Consider the following 23,569-nt stretch of genomic DNA (forward strand, 5'->3'; position numbering starts at 1 on the left):
GCCACTTAGAACCTTTTAGATCTCTTTAACTAATCACATGATTATTGTTTTTATTCTTAATATTGATATTTGTCTCCTATAAAAATAAATTCCTTCAGACTTTCATCATCAACAAAAGAGTTTGCAAATTCAACAAATTTTAATACTTAAATGAGGTGGGTCTATGGACACTCACAAAAGAAACTGAGTGTCCAATACCAGTTCACCATACTATAACTTGCATGCATGTGAAGGTATTCTTTTCATCAATAATAATTTTGTTCACAAAAAACAATACCACCACTTCCTGTTTTGGTTCTAAATTTTTGATATTCTTTTATCCTATCAGTTGATAAAGATCATTTTCTGTTTTGCATATATTCACCTTGGTAAGAATCATAATATCAAACTGGGGATATACTTGAAGATGGTTACGAATTATATTCAATTCACAGCATTTTTTTCTTAAGGATTTAAGTTCAGGGGCATTATTGAAAATTTAAAACTTTGTGAGAAAAAGGAAGGGAAAGGAATGCCAGATGAAACGCAAACAATATTTGGATTTTTAACAGTTGAAAACCAATCAATTGATAGCTATGATTTCACACGCATAATTAAATCTTGTACAATAATTGATATGAAAATTAGAAATATTATGATCACTCTTCATAAAATCTTATTCATTCTGGCATCAAAGAAAGATAAAGTGTATTCTAGCAGATTTCCAATTATTAAAACCTATTTTGAGCTTATGATAAGTAATAAAGGAAATAGACTGCAAGGGGTTGTATCATTACATGCAATCTTGCTGGAGCATGAAAGCCAAAATCCAAATGTAAATTTTGTCCAGGAACATGTTGGAACTTTAAGAATGTCATATTTTTGTAATCAAATACAACTTCAATATTTTTTCTAATGCCACCGAACATACTCTATTGGACAATTATTTTGAAAATTTTAGGGGCTGCTGCTGGCACTCACTACCTATAGGACTTCAAATGTCTTGTCTATGTGAAAACTGTCCCCACTGAATACAATGATATTCTCTACACAGAGAAATGTTGGCATGTACAAGATTTTTGGAGCTCCTAAGTGTTGTCATTTGAAAAATGGGGCTAAAAGATGTAAAATATTAATTTGATTCTGCTTGAATTTTTTCAGAGCTAAGGAAATTATATAATTTCAATGGTGGTGCTACTCATAGTGCTGAACCAAAAGGCTGATAACTCAACCGGTTGGAAAACACAATTAAGTTTATCCTGTGTTATTCAAGTGTTTTTATTAGGTGCTTTATTTAATTTAGTTTTAAAATTTGTGTGATTATTATATAAAGCTCTTTACTGAAATACTATACCAAATTAATCACAAATGAAATTTGTAACAAGTTTTGTTTGGTAATGTTCATACTTCGCAATCATTGGCATGATTTATATGATTGAATTGGTGTTTTACACTCTAGTCAATTTGACCTACACATTGCATATCATAGCATTTTTTTTAATTACACTTCCATATATTTGTTGTTAGAATGCATTCCTAGTGTAACAAAATGGCTTACTGTCTGTCATTTAATATGTATGCTGTGAAATTTCTTGCTTTGTTGCAAAGATACTTGGTGAAAATTGTGGTATTTTCAGCTTAATTGTTAATATTGAGTATTATTTATTTTTTAGTAATCATCAGCCAATGTAATTGATTAGTTTTATAATTTAAAATAATGTTAGTGAACATAGCTATACGCTTCTAATACACCAAAGAATTTTTTTTAACAAGATAGTTTTAATTAGGTAAATCCCAAATGTGATCTAAATGTTTTATTGTACAATATTTTCAATTCAGTATGTCATCGTAAGTTTTCAGGATTCATTTTTCTGTGAGGTGGTAACATTTTGATTGGCTGGCACATTTTACTGGATCTGGTCAGTCAAATGAGAGTAGAAGAGAGTTAAGTGCTGGGCTTTCAGTAATTTTTATAATTATTAAAAAATTTTGGCATAAAATTTTGACCTGAAAGTAACCCATGGGAATTTTAATTGGGAAATACCCATTGTTTGTCTTCAGTATTTGTTAAATATAGTAAATAATGTATTGCTTAATTGTAGATGGTTGAAAAAATAATTTGCAAAGGAAATTTTGAAATTATTACCACAGTGAATGAAACTGTATTTAATATCTTATTTTATCAGCTGTGATAATTTTGATATGTTACTGTCTAAAGTTTTGAAAAGTTACTGCATATTTGTGATATATTTAAATAAACATGATTTAATTGCATTTATTTAATGAACATTTCAATACTTACTGAGCACATTCATATGGACTGGACTGAAATGTCGAAAGAAAAACATTTTCCATCTCTCTAGAGTATTTTACTCCTACAGAGTCAGCCAAGTAGAGAGAAATACCGATCATCCAAATGTAGAATGAATACATTATAGGTGCCAGTCACCATTGAGGTTAGACCAAAAGAGACTTAAAATCTCCCCTATTACTACGGCAGGGATTATCATGAATTACTGGGTATAAATACTAAATAAATACATAGCTGAATTATTTACAGGGAATATGTGGAAATGACAAATCATGCCTTAGGGAAGGGCTCTACAAACTTAGCCATTGAGAAAATAACCTAAGTTTTCTTCTTCATAGTATTTTCCAGATGCCAATTAATTACAAAAAGCTAAGGTAAAATCAATGCATATGCAGAAAATAGTCTAACTTAGGTTTTCTAGTTCCAAGTGCTCAAAAATAGACCTTAGTATCAGAATTATTTTTATTGAGTAATAGTTTTCCTTTCAATTCAACTATGAAATTTTCTACCTTGTAGAACTCTCATTCATTTACTTTCACATTTCTTTCTGTAAAGCTATAGGATGAAGAATTGCAACAAAAATGTTTGTATTCATAATTATTTAGACTACATTTTCTGATTGCCTGCACTTCCCTACTTTGTGAGATTATGCAACCTTAAAAGACTTAAATGCTGAACATTCTCAATTTCTTTAAGCATATATAAATTGCCCTCCCCGGACTACAACCTTGACGTAGTGGAAGGGCTTGTGCTTTCCGATTACCCCTAGAGCTGTGCTGGCGGGAGTGATAAAAATTGCTCCTGGTAGGGTCACCCATGCCAGATAGGTCGAAGGTTAGGAGCCAGACGAAAGGTAGTCCACGCAGCGTCTGTTCGTCAGTGAGGCGGCTGCAATAGCGTCTGACGCCAGTGGGGCGGCCAGTAAGTGATGGTGTCACGTTAAAAACACTATTGAGGAAGGCAACGGGAAACCACCTCAATTATCATTCCCAAGATTTAAATGATGGACTATAGAGATATTTTGAGTCCTGGCAACCACGGGGCTCGGCCCAATCGGCCGTGTGTCGTGCCCGGCAGTGGGGGAGGCAAGGCTTCCGCGGTCGTCATCCCACGAAACCCTTGCAAGGGAAAACCAGCAGCAGCAGGACAGAAGACGCAGAAGAAGAAGACCACATTAGTTAGAATAGAAACGTGGAATGTTAGGACAATGATGAGGACAGGGAAACTGGAGAATGTTAAGCGAGAGATGGAAACAGAAAAATAGATATTTTAGGTCTATGCGAGGTGAGATGGAAGGATAGCGGGGATTACTGGAGTGATAATTATAGAATACAGGTAATATACAGCGGCGGGGACAAGAGCCAACGAGGGGTTGCCATAGTATTAAACTAAAAGATAGAAAGAAGCATAGTCAACATAGAGCAGGTAACGGTTAGATTATTACTAGTAGAGATAAAAGCAGAACCGACGAACTTGGTTATTATTCAGGTATACATGCCACCGAGCAACCATGAGGAAGAAGAGGTCGATAGGATATACGATCAGTTAGAGTACATAATCGCGTGTGTTCCTGCAGGGAAACATTTTATAGTGATGGGGCATTGGAATGCGACGGTAGGCGAAGGAAGAGATGGTGATGAGGTGGGGGACTACGGTTTAGGCACGAGGAATGACCGCGGGGAGAAAGCAGTTGAGTTCTGCAGGAGACGAGTTAGTCATCACCAACACTTGGTTTAGACACCACAAAAGACGCAGGTATACATGGAAAATGCCAGGTGACTCAGGAAGATATCAGCTAGATTATATCCTGGTTAGACACAGGTTTAGGAACAGTGTGATAAATTCGGACAGCTTCCCGGGAGCGGTGCGCCATTGCGGATGTGGACTCAGACCACAATTTAGTTGTTATGAAATGTAGCGTCCGTTTCAAAAAGATAAGGCAGGGGTGGCGAGTTAGAAAATGGAATGTAGAAGCATTAAATGGGTTGAAAAGGAAGGAATACAAACAGGCGGTAGAGAAAATCATGGAGGATGGTAAAGAGCTAAGTACTATTGAAGAAAAATGGGAATGTATCAAGAAAGGGTTGTCTAAAGCCGCAAAAGACACTATTGGAACCGTTAATGCTAAAAGGACCAGGAAACCATGGATCACGGATGAGATGATTACAAAGATGGATGAGTGGAGAAAATGGAAGAATGTAAATACAGAATTAGGCAAAATGAAGTACAAAGAATTGAACAATTAATTTAGGCGGGCAACAAATAAAGCAAAAGAAGCATGGTGGAAGACGCAGTGCGAGGATATGGAAAGTCTGCAGAGGAAGGGTGAAATCGGTGCGCTGTACAGCAAAGTTAAATTGTTATCGGGAAGTAAGAAAGGAAGAGCTATGCTAACAGTTAGAGATAAGGCGGGTAAGGTAATAGTTGACACAGGAATGATCCAAGACAGATGGAAGGAGTATATAGAAGAGCTGTATAGTAAAGAACTCAGACCAACAAAGTTAGACATTGAAAAAGGAAATGACGTAGAGGAAGACAGCTTAGGTCCAGGCATACTAGACAATGAGATAGAAAGGGCATTAAGGGAGTGAAACTAAATAAGGCCGTGAGGGTGGATAAAATTCCCGCGGAACTATTGAAATGTTTAGGAAAATGTGGGAGGAAGAGGCTATATGGGCTCATTCGTAGTATTTATGAGGAAGGAATCTGGCCGGATGACTTTGCGAGATCAGTTTTAGTTCCTATTCCGAAAAAGGTAAAGGCTACATCATGTGAGGACTACAGGACGATAAGTTTGATATCCCACGCAGCTAAAGTGGTTCTCAGAATCATAAACAAAAGGATAGAGAGTAGGGCAAATGATTACTCAGGGGATGATCAGTTTGGGTTTAGGAAGGGGAGAGGTACGCGTGATGCCATTGCAGTAATGAGATTATTAATCGAGAGGAATATAGAACACAACCAGGAGGTATTTGCCTGTTTCGTAGATTTCGAAAAAGCGTTTGATAGAGTGAATTGGGGAAAACTAATGAGTATTCTGCAGAAAATAGGAATAGATTGGAGGGAAAGGAGGCTAATCCGCAACCTGTACATGTCTCAGACTACTCAGGTGCGGGTTGGAAAAGGGGAGTGAGGATGGGCAGTGTTAGGAAGGGGTGTAAGGCAGGGTTGCCCATTATCACCGTTGCTGTTCAACCTGTATGCAGAGGAAATGATCAAAGAGGCATGGGAAGAACTCAAGCTAGGAATGAAAGTGGGCGGGGAATTCGTAAAATCAGTTAGGTTTGCTGATGACCAAGCTTTAGTTTGTCAGTCAGCCAAGGGGCTGCAAGCATTGCTGAGTGAATTGGAAATTCAGTGTGACAGGTATGGGATGAGAATCAATATTAATAAAACAAAGGTTATGCGATTTTCTAGAAAGAAAAAGGCCAAGCTTAACATTAAAATAGGAGGGCAAAAACTAGAGCAGGTAGAACAGTTTACGTATCTCGGTAGTGTTTTGGACTAACACGGTCAAAGTAGTAGGGATGTATGGAGAAGAATTGCGCTAGGCAAAGAGGCTTTCACAAGGAGGAGGGAGTTGATGACAGGGACTTTGAGTAGGGATGTTAAGAAAAGACTCGTAAAAACTTTGATATGGAGCGTAGCTATGTACGGTGCGGAAACGTGGTCATTGAAGCAGGAGGATAGACGTAGATTGGAGGCTTTTGAAATGTGGGTGTGGAGAAGAATGGAGAAGGTGAAATGGAAAGAGAAGAAAACAAATGAGGAAGTGCTTGGTATGGTGGGCGAAGAGAGGGGTTTGTTGGGAGCAATCCTATGGAGGCAGGAAAAGTGAATGAAGGGTGTGTTGACCGGCAGTGGGATGTTGAAGACTGTGATAGAGGGTAGGATGTTGGGCAAAAGAGGAAAGGGAAGGAACAGGATAGGGATTTTGGACGGGATGAAGGGAGGAAGAAAGTACTCAGAGATGAAGAGGGACCTGATATAGAGTAGGATGATGGATTTTGTGTTTTTTTAGGAGTAATAAGATATTTGTTTGGTAGTTGTGTCCATCCAAAAACCTACCTTAACCGGTAGATTACTTTAAAAATATATAAAAATTGAAATCTCATGTTGTAAGTAAAAGGGTACTTCAGCTCATGCAGGGGAAAATATAAATAATCCTATTTTCTATGGAATGCAGCCTTGACTTTTATTTATTTTTTAAATAATATTATTCACAATTGATTTATGAGGTACTCGCAGGTGAGGGCATGAGTTCAACATGATAGTTGAATTGTCTATTTCTATAGTGTTCATTATTGTACTCCAAACTTTTCACTAGGATTATTCATCCAGCTTTTATGGTTATAGATTGATGCAGCTGAATAGGTATCATTGATAGTCTGTTCTAAACCGCTACTTAAGTATACATCTCATGAGGTTTTAACCAAAGTTAAAAAAAAATCACCCGAAATTTAAAGATTCATTGGCGTAAATAGGGGATTTCCAAGGTCCATCATCATCTTTTATGTATTTTTGCACATCCATTTTCATAGGAACATTTGCAACAAAAGGGACATTTTTAATAAAACTATTACTCTTTCTAGAGAAATAATTTTAAAAAAGTTTCACTCGATCATTAGTATGCCATAGCATGAATTAAAAAAACAAGAAAACATATGGTAAAGGTTTACACGTGAAATGGGTCACAGCAAAATAATATTAGAATTTTATAAATTATATTAAATTTATGTAAGAATCTGTAATAGAGAAAAGTTTTCCAAGATTATTCGGGTCTCCCACCGGGTCCACGTTCGTAGGTTTGTCGACGTTTCGATGGCCGAGTCGTCCATCGTCTTCAGGGCATGTCGGTACTCAGGTATTTGGCCGCCTTATATATAGTTTGGTCGGGAGGTCAGGTCCAGTCTGATTGGTCGGACGCTTTCCGCCTCTTGTTTTCCTTGATGTTCCTCAAAATGGGTTTCCACGCGTTACTGAGGGAGTATCCGCTGTCTCGGTTAATGGATTTGTTTTCGAGCCGGATCGCTATTGCTTCCTTAGTCAATCTTTCCCAAAATTGCACCTAACCTACGAACGTGGACCCGGTGGGAGACCCGAATAATCTTGGAAAACATTATTCGCCGGGAAAGTACCAGATCATTCTTCAATAGAGAAAAGTGTTTACATGGTAAGCTACTAGTAGCAATAAATTTAAATCAAATTTATCCTGAACTTAATTTTGACCTCTGATTTCATTTTTTATAGATAAAATTTTAAGCAAAAGTAAATTGCGTTCATTAATTTCTCCACATATTTTAATTAACAGCATCAGATGGAATCATGTTCGAATAACACTTCTTCAAGCCTCAAGTTTGCCGATTCTTCATTATTATTCCATAATCCTTTTCATACCATTCAACATACATTCAAAAGAAAACCAAACACCTGCCATAACACCCAGTCCACACAAAAGGAGGCAGCACTTGTTATAAAGCGATACTACAATCACTGTAATAGGAGAACTGCATAGTGACAACTCACAGGTGAACTCAGCTGTTAGGTTGTCATTATTGGTGTGAGGACTGATCTGAGTGCTCGTCCATTAGGTTTTAATTTGAATCCCCCTCATACATGTATTTCTGAGTTTTTCATGGGATATTCACTTTCTCTCTTATGATATAATAAATTTGGGCATGCTTCTATATTCCACATAAATATACACTTTTTAGGCATAATAATTGAACGAGCGAATAGGCTTTTGGATGAAATTAAGGGAGGTAGAAAGCATGCAGGGTGGAGGAACAACCATCTTCATTATGTATTGTAGCATGGGGTTAGATATTTTGGTTGTGTTAGTCACTGCTTTAGAAGTACAGCAGTTAGTAGAGTTTGGGTTGATTGAAAACCTACCCTAACTTAGCATATTACTGCCAATAGTAATGTCTTAATATTGGTTAATATGTATGTAGTAGTAGTACTTGTGGGAGGTGATTGACAGCTGTCATTTTCACCATTAGGGATTATTAATAGTGGTAGTTACCCACTTGGTGTGGGTTTTGAATGAAACTGAACATCCCTATACTCTCACCTTCCTCTAGCTAGACACAATATATTGAACTGTTCTTTCAATTCTGCATACTTTCTTAAGAAAATCAGGGTGACTCACGTATGGGATAAAAATAACTGTAATAAGAATGGAGGTTGTGAGATTTTTGAGAAAGAGGACTAAGTTGGGTATTAGAATAGAAGTGTGGAAACAAAGTGTGTTTGGAGCGGTTTACATTTCTTGGCAGCATTTTTGACTGGAATGATTACAGAGGAATGGACAGGGAGAATCAGTGGCCTTTGACAAAGGAGCTTTCACAGAGTTTATTGTGGATGCTTGGGACTTGTGAGAATTTTGATATGGAGCTTGATTTAGTGTTTGGAGGCTTCTGAGATGCGAAGTAGGAGGAGGGGAAAAAAATGAAGAGTTGTGCATGGAGGATGAGGATATTTGGAGGTCTAAAGGTGGTGGAAATGTATACGTAGAGCATTTTAGTAAGGGATGGAATCTGGAAGACTGTAATAACCTAGAAGGGAGAGGATTGGGTAGACAAGGTGCGTGGGAGGTTATGCATAGGCATGTTAGATGCAATGAAGGGAGGTGGATAATGTGGATTGAAGAACTATTAATGCAGTATGGCATCAGGGTGTATTGTTTGATAAAGGTAAGAAATGTACACACAGTGACATTCCGACTAGTTCCATCTAAAATTTGCCTTAAACTGTAACCAATGACCAATAATAAAAAAAGTCAAGGCAGTCTTATAAAGGCCATCCACCTATAGGTTCCTTAAGAAATGAGCAACTTTCTAGGTGGTCAGTCACTGTTTTTACGTTTGTCATCTCAGAGAAAGCAAACAACTGCAAAACATTTTTCTTTTGCATTTACTTGCCATACACACCAAGGAAATTAATTCTTTGGATTTCTTGAAATGCCTTGAGACTTTTTGGCCATAGCTCGGGGAAATGTATGCGATTTTTTTGCATTTAATGTTTTAGCTATTTTGAACATAAACCACAACCTATCACAAAACTATTTTCCAAAAAGTTTTTTAATGTCTCTGTTAAATCTTTATTTTCTCCCCAATGGCTTTAGTCCACTCATAGATAACTGTGCTTCCTTCCTCTCTCAAGTCTACTGCTGCTTTTCCACACCAGTGGAAAACTGCTAATTAATGAAATTCCTAAACATAACTGGTCTGAAAAATGATGCATTAAACTACCACGCCATTACTCTGCTTCCTATGGTTTCTTCCTGATACAAGAGGGCTGCCTTCGACCATCTTAATTGTTTGATGTCTCCTCTCTCCAGCAATCAATATAACAATCCCTACTGGGATAGTTTTTGACGACTAAAGCAATTTCAATGCTACGTACACGTAGTCAGTTAAATAGCAAAGAAGGCATGGGTAGCTAAAAAGCTACTAACTCTTTCAACCAATACTCCATAAACTCAGTGAGCAGTAAAATATTTAAAACGGTAGTCTATTTCCTGCAAACTTAGTGTAAATTGAGAATTTAAATTTTTACGCTTCCACCATAATGCAATTGGACAGTGGTCAAGCAATGAAGGTCCAATAGGAACAGCTCTAGGTTGGTTTCCTGGTAATTTAAATTGAATGTAACTTAATGCGGCTACAACATTCTACAATGATGTACTGGTACAGACAGCCTAAAACTTGAGATAAAAGTACAATCAGATCTAAATTAAGAATAACTTATCTAAGGTCAACTGTATTTACTATGAAAATAGCTAATATAGCCAGAGGCTACCTTAGATTCACCACTCTCAGTATGGGCCTTAAAGTTGCATGAGATGCCTACATGTTTTCGCTATCAAATCTATAAAATTTTTAAGCTTGGCAAAACCAGATTTCATAAAACACTCACTCCTTGTAACTTTTTAGGAAACATTGTATAATGACGGCACACATTATGGGGATATAAAATTCATTTCCAATATAAAAAATAGTAAAGTGTACCATTGAACCAAGTTTATATGTAACTTTTTCAATGGATAAACTTTGGCTTTGAAGGAGTCATTGAAAGAAGAATAGACATAGGAAGAATTATTTCCCTTACAATTACTTTTTGAAACATATTTTTATCAATTCAAACACGGGCCATACTTTATTGCCATACAAACAGGACAAGGAAAAATGGTCAACATTCTTACATTAGCTATAATAAGGCATTTGTAACATTCGATGTATTTTCTCCACGTGAGCCCATGGGAGGTTATAATGATAATTTTAAGAAAAACAAAACATATTTTAAGATTAAATAATTTTAACTCTTACTTAACCTCCTATAATACAAACAGAGTACAACCAAAGGTAGAGGAAAATAAAACAACACATGTGCGTGCACAAATGGAAGTGCTGAAGATCCATTCACTTCAAATCACAAATTTCATTTACATATATCATATTCTTAAATAACAAAAACTAATAAAAATAAATAATGTTAGAAAATGCATGAGAAATCATTTAGGTAAATTAAGTCTCCACTTTCATTAAGCATTTCATGAATACCTAATGAGTTTCACACCCCCTGCAAAGGTTTCAATGGCATAAGTTTTCATAATACCTCTAATTACTTAGAGCACTTAATTAAACAGCATGAGTACATGAAATAAGTCAGTTAAAATTACACCATACAATTAAAGTTGCTAAGTTTTGATGGTACACCTAATTCTTTTCAGCAAGACAAACTTTTTAAACACTTCAGTCAGAGTCAACAATAGCTCTGAAAAGGAGAAAATCACACTATAGACGGTATAAATGATAAATTAACAATTTTGAGGATTTTTTCAAACTAGAGATGAAATAATCACCACGTGTTTTCCAAAGTACATGTTTTTGTCAATAATAACTCCAATACTGGCCAGTAAAATTATGATATTCAATTTAAATTGTATGGCGTAAGATCTAAATTTAAGTAAAATCCCCTATGCTTTTCAGACAGCACAAAACTGCACATGCACTCATGCCGTTAGGCTAACAGGTTTCTCAATCAGTTCATCAAAATATGATATGAGTCACAGACGAGGAAGAACAATTAGAGGTCACTGCTTCTTCTAAATTACTGTCCAGTTTTTTGTAGCTTGATGTGTTAGGGCGACGACGAGAACCCTGCATCCTCCTCCCTTCCAAAGCAAGGGCTATGATCTGGTAGAAAACAAACGTATAAGAATGATCACTTTAAATAATGAACTTACATATTATCTAAATTGCAAAAAAGTGAAACAAGGGAGAAACTATGCACAAATCAATTACACCTTCATGTTTACCAATTAGTAAAGATTATGGCAAGGGAAAAAATTAGGACTCATCCAGCAAGACTGTGGAAGTGCCCTGAATCCAATATTTTTCCCACACCGATCCCATCTCACTCATGACATTTGGATAACTGGGAGAGTTAGCAGAATGCAAAATGTATGTTCATATAATTACTGATCATCATCTCGTCATCCTTCCACCTATCCACATACTAAAAATTAAAGACCTGAAAGATTAATTTCTATGTATTTTTTCGAAAATAATCACATGGGGAGGGCTTGACTGATGTGATAAAACTTGTAGTTTCCACTCGGGTATTAAAGGAAGGTTCAGTTTAAACAGCACATGCCTCATTTTAGATATCCTTTTGAGAGGCCGAGACTGAGTCTATTATGATTTAATCATGCATGCAAAAAATGCAAAGATGATTCATTTAGAAAATTTCTGTTCTTCATAAATTCCTGTCAAAAAATTCCAAGTAGATACCCTAAGTACTTAGCAAGTTAAGATGAAGAGGGCTGTCAAAGGTTCAGGGGTTTTCGCTTCCATATGGACCGAGGAGGTTATCAAAAAACCTCACTGAATGGAATTCCATGAACTCAACATGCATACTTCGCTGCTCATTCTTGAGCTAGCCGTTAACCACATATGCACTTACAATGATCTAAAAGATTTATTCTTAAACTCATGGATTTCAGTTAAATTTAACTGATATCTGCATAAAAATTTGATTCATTTTTCAATTTACTCATCAATCCATTCACCAGGCTTGCCATTAGTTTACACAATTGCATCAAACTAGACTATTTTATTTGACGAAAATTGTACATCCACAAATGCCAAACCCTTAAGTTAATTTAAATTTACTGGAATCAGTTCCACACAACTCCAAGTAATTTTCTGCAACTCAGCTATTCCATAATGCTTAAATCCCAAGAAAGAGTAACAATCATCTTATGAGGAGTTTAATTCCATTCTCACTCACTGTTAGACTCTTTCCATGGAAATATTTCCTATTACCAATACTTTTTGCATGCTGAAAAGCTTACCAGGAACTATGACGATAGGTTGATAGATAAAGGGAAGTTCAGCAGGGATAAAAATAGTAGCACTTTTGCCGGAGCAAGTTGTGCATCATGGGAGGCACAAATGTACATTACAGGAATGACAAGTAAGGGAAGAGATTTTGGTGCAGAAGCTTGGTTCCTACACGCCACATTGTGGGTCACATCATTTTGTATTCGAACTTTATTTATAAGCGTAACTCTCCACAGAAAGTTACACCTAACATCAGTTACATATGGGGATAAAGGAAATGAGGGATCTAATGTACCTGAAAATTGCCATTTTTCCTTCCCAGCATACGAAGATAGTAATGTGAATAAGGCATGATAAGTGATTCTCAAATGCATTATATCTAAATAGAAAGTCTGTGGAAAAGTGCAAAATCTTGCCATATGGATAAAATATACTTCCACAAAGTGAAGCCTGAAACCATACAGAATATGTAGCCACTTTGTTGTAGACCATTCTGGGAAGTTTAAGGAAGTTAATTCAATTTATGTAACATCAAATTACTTAGTTGCAAATTAATATAGTTGCCACTACTTTCTTAATGTAAATGCTACCATATATAGTGCAATAATTTTTTATGCTATGAAAAATAATTCAAAGTGTAATAATGCTAGGAAAATCAATGAACATTGAAGAAGCTTTGAAATTTCCCTAATAGGACATCGAAAGGGCTTCTATAACCTAGAAGTAGCATTTGAGCATGAATACACATAAATCCTGGTAAAGTCAGGCTCCCTATTGTGCTTCCCATGGTGGGGAATTTACCTGCCCACAACTTTCGTGTACTTTTCCAAAAAGTAAGTGAAACACCTCCTATTTAGGGAAGTTAAGACAGAACATAGGTTTCACCTGGATCTGAAGTTCTTGGGCTTCAAAGACAATGGCGGCTTTGACGTGAGAAGTTAACCGAATTCTCCACTGAAAAAGCCCATTCTAGATTTTTGGTGGATTAGTACTGATCGACTTTCATCTCCGGAAAATTATTTAAATCCATGAAAGTCTACTTCTATGAAAAAGTACACTTGGTTGGGAAAATTTACATCCCAAATAAAAGAGCATGATTTGGCATCAAATCTTCACAGCTATGCAAATTCTCTTCCAGGACTATTCACAACATGCTTGTATGTACTGAAAAGATTAGGTGCATAAATGATTGTATCACTGGCATCATATTGAAAGATCTGAGCCAGTCATCCCAATTTGTTTTCATGCCGGATGCTATGCTTGATAAGGCTGTACATTATTCACGTGAAATTACCATTCTTCTCCCAAGCTAATTTGACCTTTTATTAAAACAAAAAAACTGATGCAATAGGAGCTATTGAGAAAAATAAAAGAGAATTACCATCTAAAAAGAAAATGGATTCGGTCAGAGATGAGTTATCCATCTGGTACAGTAAAAGGCCAAAGCAAAGAAGTGAATACACAATAAATATGTACATGCATACCTTGTATGCAATCAAAAGAAAGAAAAATGTTGGTGGTGACAAAGTAAAGCCTGTTCCTCAGTTTTGGAAAATGTTTACAACCTAAAGCAGACCTCATATATTCTCATGAGATCCAAGTTTTTCAATGAAGAAAGAACTCTCTATCACTGCAAAACATTCCTCAATTACTGCTTTTTATTTATGAAATAATATTTACAGACACAAATTGAACATTAAAAAAATTTAATGATTTTATATTTTTTCATCTAACTAGATCATTTGGCCCTGAATAGAAATATTTCCCAAATAACTTGGAATGATAGAGTGCAAAGTTAATTATTACTCACAATAAAAGAAATCATCATCTTTGAATTCGCCACACTCGTTGTATATAAGTAGAGATTATCTTTTAAAAATTGAAAGAGTGAAATTCTCCAATGAACTTCCCTGCAAAACTTATTATGTTTATAATAATCTTGAAATTTTTAATGGCTCCTAAAAACTTTACATCAAGAATTATATCATAGATAGATCTATATGAACTAAAAAAGAGAATTCAAAAGTAAGCACACAAGATGACAACTATGTCACAACATGAGAGGACTGGAAGATCATGTGCAGATATGCCATGGAACATTACTGTAAAACGTTTCATTGGTTCAAATTCAGGTAAAAGTAATTAATCCCAGCTGGTTGTGATGGATGGAGAGTTGGGATGGACAGTGCTAGGCATGGGAGTTAATACAGGTGTGCCCACTATCACCCGTCTTTCTGTCTTTTTCAATTTATATGTGAGGAGATAACTGCAATGAAGGAATGGGAAGAGCTGGAGGCAGGATCCAAAGTGGGTGGGGAATTAGTGAAATCAGCCCAATTTGCAAATGATCAAGCTTTAGTTACCTAGTCAGCCAAGAGGTTGCTTTACTGCAAGTAAATGTGCTTTAGAAAACTAGTGTAATAGATATGGAATAAAGAACGATGTAAATGAAGCAAAGGATACAAGGGTTTGTAGGAAAAGGTATGGATAGATAGATAGAGGTCTTAATTTGGGCGAAATTGAGACCAAATATGTATGGAGGAGGAGGGCAGTATGGAGGGCAAATTAGAGCTGGTGAAACATTTTACATATCTATAAAGTGTTTTGGATCAAGATAGGGAAATTAGTAGGAGCATAAGAAGAATTGCAGTATGCAAAGCTTCCACAAGGAGGGAGTTAATGAAAGAAACATTGAGGAAGGATGCTAAGAAAAGGTTAATGAAAAAACTGACACGAAATGTGATTTTGTGTTGACAGGAAACTTAGTCATTGAAGTAGAATGATATGAGTAAATTAGAGGCTCTTGAGACATAGATGAGTACTAGGATGGAAATAGTAAAATTGATGGAAAGGAAAAAAAATGAGCACTTACATAGTTTCAGGCATGATGTAGTGGAATTCGAAAATAAATAATGACCAATGGTAACAATTTTCCACAAGATAATTTTTCCCACTAGTCATGGTAGGATAAGAAATAGGGTCGCAGGGAGAAATTCAAAGGAGCCAGGAAAGGTGGATGGGGAGAATACTGATTGGCGATAGAATGTTGAAAATTGTGATGGCGGAGATGATGTCAGCCAAGCAAGCTAAGGGTAGGAAAAGGATAGGCATATTTGATGGACGGTAGAACGTACATGTAATAGAAGAAGGGTTTATTGTATTGCTAGATATCAGGACATGCCTTGTTGGACGATGCTAAGAAATGTAGGGGTGTTAAGTGTGTGTCCATCCAAAATCTACCTTAAATGGTTAACTACCATATAATAACGCATGTAATAATAATGATAATACATGTTTACCCATTCAAATTGGTAAGACAATTGTCTGGGAAAATGTAATATAGTCATCAGATTGATGAAAATGCCTATGTTAATGATTATTTCAGTGAACTATGCCAGGTATTGAACTACTTTGCATTGCATTTAGCCTTTTTGGCAAATATTCTAATTTAAGTTGACTCTTCAGCAACTTCTTCAAGGCCATGATTGTTTGTGAGTGATGCAACACATGGTATCTTTTGCAAGGCAAGGAAATGGACACATACAAGAGACCCTAAGGTATTAATTTCGCACATCCTTCCAGATGGCCAACTTTGTACCATAATGAATATGGCACATTGTTAATTGAAAAATCACAAATTGAGTATATAATTCAACAGAATATGGTATTCAAAGAAACTGTTATACTTAAACCAAAATATTCATATTTTAAATATAACAATAACTCTAAACAAATAACTGTTTATCAATGAAAACTTCCACAAGTTGGCTTTCAAAAATTTTCATCAATAAATTTTCCAGCCTTCAACACACTTTATTTTTTTTCATTGCAACTAACCTTTTGCTTGTTGTGAAACACAAGATATCCTATGATGCAGATAACCACCATTGTCAGGAAATAAGCAAAAAAATGCGAATCCTGAGCATCAACAAAAGTGTCATGGTAAACTCTGCTATCTATTGGCAGTCCATCAGCACCTATAGAAAAAAAATTATGTTTTTAATACATGTTGTACAGAAGTATGCTAACATTTTTGATTAAATGTCAAAAAAAGTAAATTTGATACAAATCCGAGTCCACTAATATGGGTTATTGAGATAGGAACTTCAGCACCCAATCTATCGATACAAAATATGATAGATGATTTTGTGACATGTGCTTGACTATATGGACAGCTTCCACTTTTTCTATCAAAGTAAGCCTGAATCCAACAAAATCTAACGCAGCACCCTTAATCCCAATGCCCACACATAATGAGATGCCAAGATATTCCCCCAACAGTAAGAAATAAAAATTACCTCGTCCACCAATTACGGTATCATGAAGGATGCCTGCAGAGCCTCCAGCTGTGATTTTATGATTTCGGAATTAATATATTGCAGTGACTTTTGCTAGTTCATGAGAAGAACATAAAAGAAGAACCATATGATTTTTAACTTGAGTGATTACACATTAAGGCAATTTAGTTTGAAAGAGAGAAGGAATTTTCATAGAGAGTTGCACTGTTGTTGTTATACAGTTGTAGAAACTCAGAGGATATAATTGTTTGGTTCCTAGAGGGAAAAATTAAATGATAATTGGGGATTGGAATGACATGACTGGATTTGTAGGCAATGGAAGACAGTCGTGAGGTAGAGGACTATGGTTTAGGAAAAGGAATGAACACAGGGAGAAAACAATACAGTTATATAGAAAATTAGGGTTAATTACAATGAAAACTTGGTTTAGACATCACAAAAGGAATAGGTAAACATGGAAAAAGCCCAGGGAGTCAGGAAGATATCAGTTAAACCATATTATGATTCGGCAAAGATTTAGGAACGTCCATCATATATTAGCCTAAAAGCAACATTTAATACAATTTTTCTTAAGTGTCTAACCTGCAAACCTTAGGAAACCAAGGTTGTAGCATGTGATACCTAAATTATTGAGATTCTGATTTTTTCATTGTGGGATTGTTGGAATGCATAATTGTATGGCACACCACACTGTGGACATTTATTTTATTTTCCATTGCTGGTTTTTTCTTTGCACTTTAATATAGGAGAGCCATTTTCTCTTTCACAAGAGAGAAAAAATATCCATCTTAAATCCAGATCTATACACACCACAATTATAGGAGAAACACAACTTTTTGTTCCCACTGCAAAATATGCTTTTTCAAGAAATCTGCTTCCCTATCCATTCTTTCTATTGCCAAGTATTCCAAATCCCATAATCTGCTGCTTGACAAATGTTATTCCATTTTAATCCTGGAGTATCTCCCAGAATCCACCTCTAGCACTGAAGCAAGGAATACATATTAAACAACACATAACTGTTTGAACAAGAGGTTGAATCACCTGATATAGATGTGGTAAACTTAAAATCTTCTTCCCCATCTCTTGACATCCCTTTCACAAACAGTGGCACCAGGAGAGTCTCTCACAAACATCCCTACTCAGTCTAACTTGCCTTACATGCATCCATGTTTTTCTGATCTAATCACCCAAACATTATCGGTAATATTATGCCCACAAAGTCTCTGTATCATTTCACCTATTTGCCAATCTAACATATTTTCATTGACTTGTATGCACTGATATTTTAAACCATCCATATATTTTCAAATCTACTTTTATAATCATTCATTAATGGAAATGAGATATCAGTTTATGCTGGTGGCCTGTTAAGAGTTCTCTGAGTTCCCACAGTACCCATGGTGAATTCCAGGCCAAGCCACATACCATGCTCAGAATCTCATGACATCCTTTCTTCAAAGACCAAACAGAATACCATCTTTACTGTGCAGCCCCTCCAACAACAAAAAGGCCAAGGCTTATATCAAGAGACATGATCACACAACATTTGAATTGCCTATGTACTGCATTTTATGTCGGAGTGTATGGGGTTGCAGATAATGAACAACTGTTGAAACGAGTCTCTCTCCATCCATTTGATATAAGAAGCCAAAGATAGGAAATCTCTTCTATCATTTACAGCCTGAGGTAAAAGGACTGCTCCACGGTCTATAGGAGATAGCTCACATTGAATCAAATTCATAATAATAAACCATCAGCAAGAAACTCCCCAGCAATTGAATATTCCACATGTAATTAACCTTATGCATATATCCTCACTAAGCACCATTTATCTCTTACTATATTTAATGTGATTTTTTGGGTACCAGATCTTCCTGGGAAACCATAACTGGCACAAGGAAAGGAACTGGCCCCCTACCCTGATCTGGGACTTTAACACGCCGTCGGACTTAGTATTGGGTGAACTCTACCATCACCTACCAAACCGACCTTAGGGTTGATTACTGTGTCCATGGTTTTTTTATATTTATTGCTAAGGAAACTTTAATGAAGTGAAGTAAATATAAAGGTTGTGTTGGTAAGTGACATGTATTTGAGATTTTATCATTAATTTGAACGAGAAGATGTTGATTTTTCATTTTACCTGACACCCTTCCCTTTGCTTACCTTGCACCAGATTCATGTTTTAAATGTCTCCCAAATTAATCTACTTTCAACATATTTGTTTCAATATTATTCATTTCATGTAACAAAACCCTTGAAAGCTGCCCATTGATTCCAAAATATCGATTCATTTCATATCATATTTTCTCTAAACAATATCAAATATTATTGTCTCAATGTGTGAATACACCCAAAAATTATGAAACACTTACCAACAACTACTTTAATAGTTAATTTTTCTCCACATAATCATACTTTCATTATTGAGCTATTAGTTGAAATGGACTTACTATTTCCTCTTGATGGCGCATCTTCTTCACCATAACCTAAGAAATAAAAAGCAAGCATCAAAACGAAGAAATATCAATGTATCCATAGCAACCAATTATGAATAGCAATTAAAATGTTTTTATAAATTAAGTTTATGGTGATTTTTTTTGGCCACAACATGACTGCTATAAAAATACTATTACGCCACACAAACTGTGAGCGGATAGCGAATGGAGCATTTGAATTGAATCAAAGGCAAAGGATGATTTAAAATATCTTATTTTACTTATATTCATGCATCGATCTCACCTTCTTGAGGGTTGACGTCTACACTACTTCCTTTTGGTTCCACATTCCCTAATTCATCATCAGAGGAAATCTTATTAAATTCAACGAGAGGATCTCCGTGCACCATTACAGGTGATCGAACGCTATCATCTTCACGGTCATCATCTTTTTCTGCCTCTTCTTTAACTGAAACTACAGTGGATGTTCCCATGGGTGATTGTGTAGGACTATCGACAACCACGTTCTTTATAAATGTTTCTGGATTAGTATTTATCCCTAGTCTTTTTGAAGTCATTTCAACACTTTCAACTCTCCCAATTTCATTGAATTTATTAGGTGCTGTTTTATTTTCGATTACACTAGTATTCGACGTTCTTGGTATTACTTCCTCCTTGGTAGTCGGTTGACTTGCTACTTCGCCTTTAAATTCACCAATTTCGTGTTCCTGGTTGGGTGGCACTACAACTATACAATAAAAAACATATTACTATCATAGTTATCACCATTAATTAAAGCACATGCAAAACTGCATATTATGCAACAACACTGGATCAGTATGATGTAACGAATAATTAATTACATATTCAAATTTATTAATAGGGAAACCCAAATAAAAGTATCACTTACACATGAAGTATATTCATAAAATGGATGCAATTGTAAACCGTACTATGTTAAATATATATCAAGGAATGGATAAAACCTAAGAGAGAAAAATCCTTCATAGACAGTCTCTTACAATTAATTACCTTGAGAATCTGTTTTTTCCACTGATTGTTGTGGAGGGCTAAGCGATAACAGAAGGTTATTAGCCCATGCAATGGCTCCGCAGACGGGGTTAAGGTTGTTCTGTATAATACAATGCGTTTCACATAAAGTCCTATTTTTCAATGTATCAACCGCAATACTTGCCCACGGTCTAGTTTTCTTTGCATAATTATCCGAAAACTGTAACTTTTCACAAAAAGTCGAGACATTTTGACTGAGAGGAATTTTTCCTAAGAAATCTTCTGACGTGGGAAATTTATCTTCAGATATATTTTGACTACAAAGCTGCAGCGACAAGTCAAAGAGTTCCATACAGAGATACTTCCCGAATGAAAACTTCAGATCGTAGTTCGGCAACTTTTCGTCCAGTAATGGTTCTGTTACAGCACATAATGTTAATATACCGCCCTGACTTCCTTGCTTTAAGTCTTCTGCGGGAGGAAATGGACATTTCCTAAGTTCCTCTCTCATTTCGTCAACTATTGTCCTTTGTGCCATCGATGAATACGTTATACATATCACAGCGGAAAACCACAATATACACGCAAACATTTTTGTTTATAGTTATTCCACAAAACACAAACTTCACACGCTGCCGAAAGCGCAATTCTCGAACGTAAACAATTTGAACCAGTTCAACTGTTTCATGTGAGTGATATCCACAGAACTCTACTTAAAGAGGGTACCACAGATGGAGCATGCGTATGTAGAGGGCTACTACCGCCAATTCGAACCGCATGCCGATTTCATGTGGCTGCGGTAAAACGAGTCTCATCGCATGGAGAATTAAGAAAAGCATGACTCTGCCAGTCTGTACTCTAATGCCGGAAGTGAGTCTTACCGGACACGGCGATTGTGAACGAGTTTACGACGGAGTGTTATCAAGCTAAGGGTTGGGAATAACACCTTGGCCTTCGAAACTTAGCCTGACTATATTTTCAATTTGACAGATGTTTGTTGAAAAGTGGTTTTCCCCTGGCGTAATGAAATCATGCAATATGACCGTAGGAGTGTGTCAAACACTATTATTTTGCAATTAAAATAGCCAGAATGTTCGAGGAAAAACTGGTGAAGTGTAATTAGCAATATTAGCGAAGAAGTAGGTCGTGGGAACTACGCGAAACTCTTCTATTTTATCAACGGAGTGTAATTTATAGTTTTGTTAAGCGATACTTATATTATGTGTGGCATATATTCAGTAGATTTCAAACCTGAACTCCTTAATTTCACAGTAAATACGTCACTGTCGTTCGCAGTCGTCGTTTCAGCGGAATCGGAGAAGTAATGCCTGAAACAAAACGTTCATGTTTAGAATTAATCAATTAAAGGACATACAAATAAATGGGATGTAAGTTTGAAGTAGGTAATAGCGAATTTGTGAAACAGTGTTCTTCTATATGGTTTGTTGGGTATTCTTGTGTGCTCCATCGTGAGTTGCCAAATCTATTCATCTCTTAACTTTACATTATTTGTTGAATACCTATGATGTTGAGAGCTATTCCAATTTTTACCCTTCAATTTTTATGCTATAATAAATAGATATAAACCTCTTTTCAAAATTAAATGAGGTAATGAAGACCTTCCGAGTTACTTAAGTGTTCCGATATGTGATTTATTTGGTACACCTATGTGTAGTGCCACATCTATTGCTTTAACATTCTTTGTAATCATTCAATGTTTTACCTTTCAAAGCAAATGCGATCACTAATTATTAATATTAATTTACGTAGGTAACTACCTTCTGTCAAATGAAACCAAGGGCAACACTGACATGGATTTTTCAGTATAATAAATACAGTAAGAGGTTTCTCAATATAAAATGCTAAGCATTGAAGATCGTCAAGTTTTGTTTTGATTAACTTTGTTGCAGGGCTAAAAATATGTGCAATTAGATATATATAAATTAAATGATTTGGTATGCGTAATTGTTATGTAGATTATTTTGCTTCAGTTGAATCTGATAAGCTTCTTTGGATAACAACGTAAAATATCATATAAAATAAAATGTGCATTCAGACATAATGATGATATTGGATGAGCCTTAGGCTCAAAGAAATGATGAAAGAACACATTGTTTATAAAACATCCTCCTCAAATAGACTGTATGTAGTATGAATTGATAAAGGTTAATTACTATGAATATATAAAAAAGTTTAAAACATTGAAGATGGATTAAATTAAATGAAAATAATAGAGGTATGACTGAGAAATTTTTAAATATTCCAGTAAATTTGGTGGTGATAAAATTATGATAATGATACCCAAATATTTTTAATGCAATGCCAAATCATCTGCATGATTAAAGATCTATATTTTCAAAAATTCAAAGAAGTATATCCTCGAAAGGTAATGAAAGCTTGATGACTGCGAAATGTTTGTATATTTAATCCTAATGCTCATAGTATAATTGACTGTAATGTGAAAACATTGCCTGAGTCAAGAGTATGACATTGAACTATATCAATCTTTGTGAAGAAGGCAGAAATTAGTACCACAATAAGAGCCACTCTGGCTTCGGACTTCTAACTTGATCAGTTAAGTTTGTGTATAGAATGCATGATCTCTTTTCAAGGAGTTATCTGACAAATGATAGTTCGTTCACATTCAAATACAAATATATTTGTTTTCCCATCCATTAATTCCATCCCTTTTCTTTATTTTCTGATCTTCTCCGGTAAGATTTACAAGCAATACCAATGCCTTATCAGGTGTCCTTTTAGCCTGTTGCTCTAGTTCAGTCAACTTGAATGTTTCCATCGCTCTGTTGAGAAATTCTATATTGCTTGTTCATCAAGAGTATGATAAAAATAGGCAACAGAACATTCAAATTTCTTCTCTTTTCCGAGCATGACCCAGCTTTAAACCCTGTTCAAGCTACAATTAGCATACAAGCTTATATGAACTGTTTCAAATTAAATTTCTTATCCGATGCTCCACCGGCCTATTTATTCTGTTTTATGTTGCTTCTGTCAATGGGTACTATTATCACACCTTGTCCAGAACTTCTTCAATGCTTATTTGTCCAATTTATTTTCAATATAGGCACCAGCACAAAAAAAAATTTTGATTTTCTCTTTGTCTTTTTCTAGGATGGTCCAAACTTTCTACCCTGTACAATGACACAATCTATGAATATGTTT

At 35.7% G+C, this 23,569-nt stretch overlaps 1 protein-coding gene across 1 annotated transcript; it reads right to left on the bottom strand.

The window, feature by feature from the left end:
• Positions 1–10,681: 10,681 nt before the first annotated feature.
• Positions 10,682–21,105, bottom strand: LOC139698425 (trans-Golgi network integral membrane protein 1-like). Its single transcript, XM_071597326.1, has 5 exons — positions 20,411–21,105; positions 19,683–20,126; positions 19,394–19,429; positions 16,477–16,616; positions 10,682–11,490 (listed from the first exon to the last, which is right to left on the bottom strand). The coding sequence occupies exons 1-5, from the start codon at positions 20,979–20,981 to the stop codon at positions 11,344–11,346; spliced, it is 1,338 nt and encodes a 445-aa protein (XP_071453427.1). The 5' UTR covers positions 20,982–21,105; the 3' UTR covers positions 10,682–11,343.
• Between the last annotated feature and the right edge of the window lie 2,464 nt (positions 21,106–23,569).

This window comes from Hetaerina americana, unplaced genomic scaffold (genome assembly GCF_022747635.1).
Source record: "Hetaerina americana unplaced genomic scaffold, ioHetAmer1.1.p SCAF_85, whole genome shotgun sequence".
Classification (NCBI taxonomy): Eukaryota; Metazoa; Arthropoda; class Insecta; order Odonata; family Calopterygidae; genus Hetaerina; species Hetaerina americana.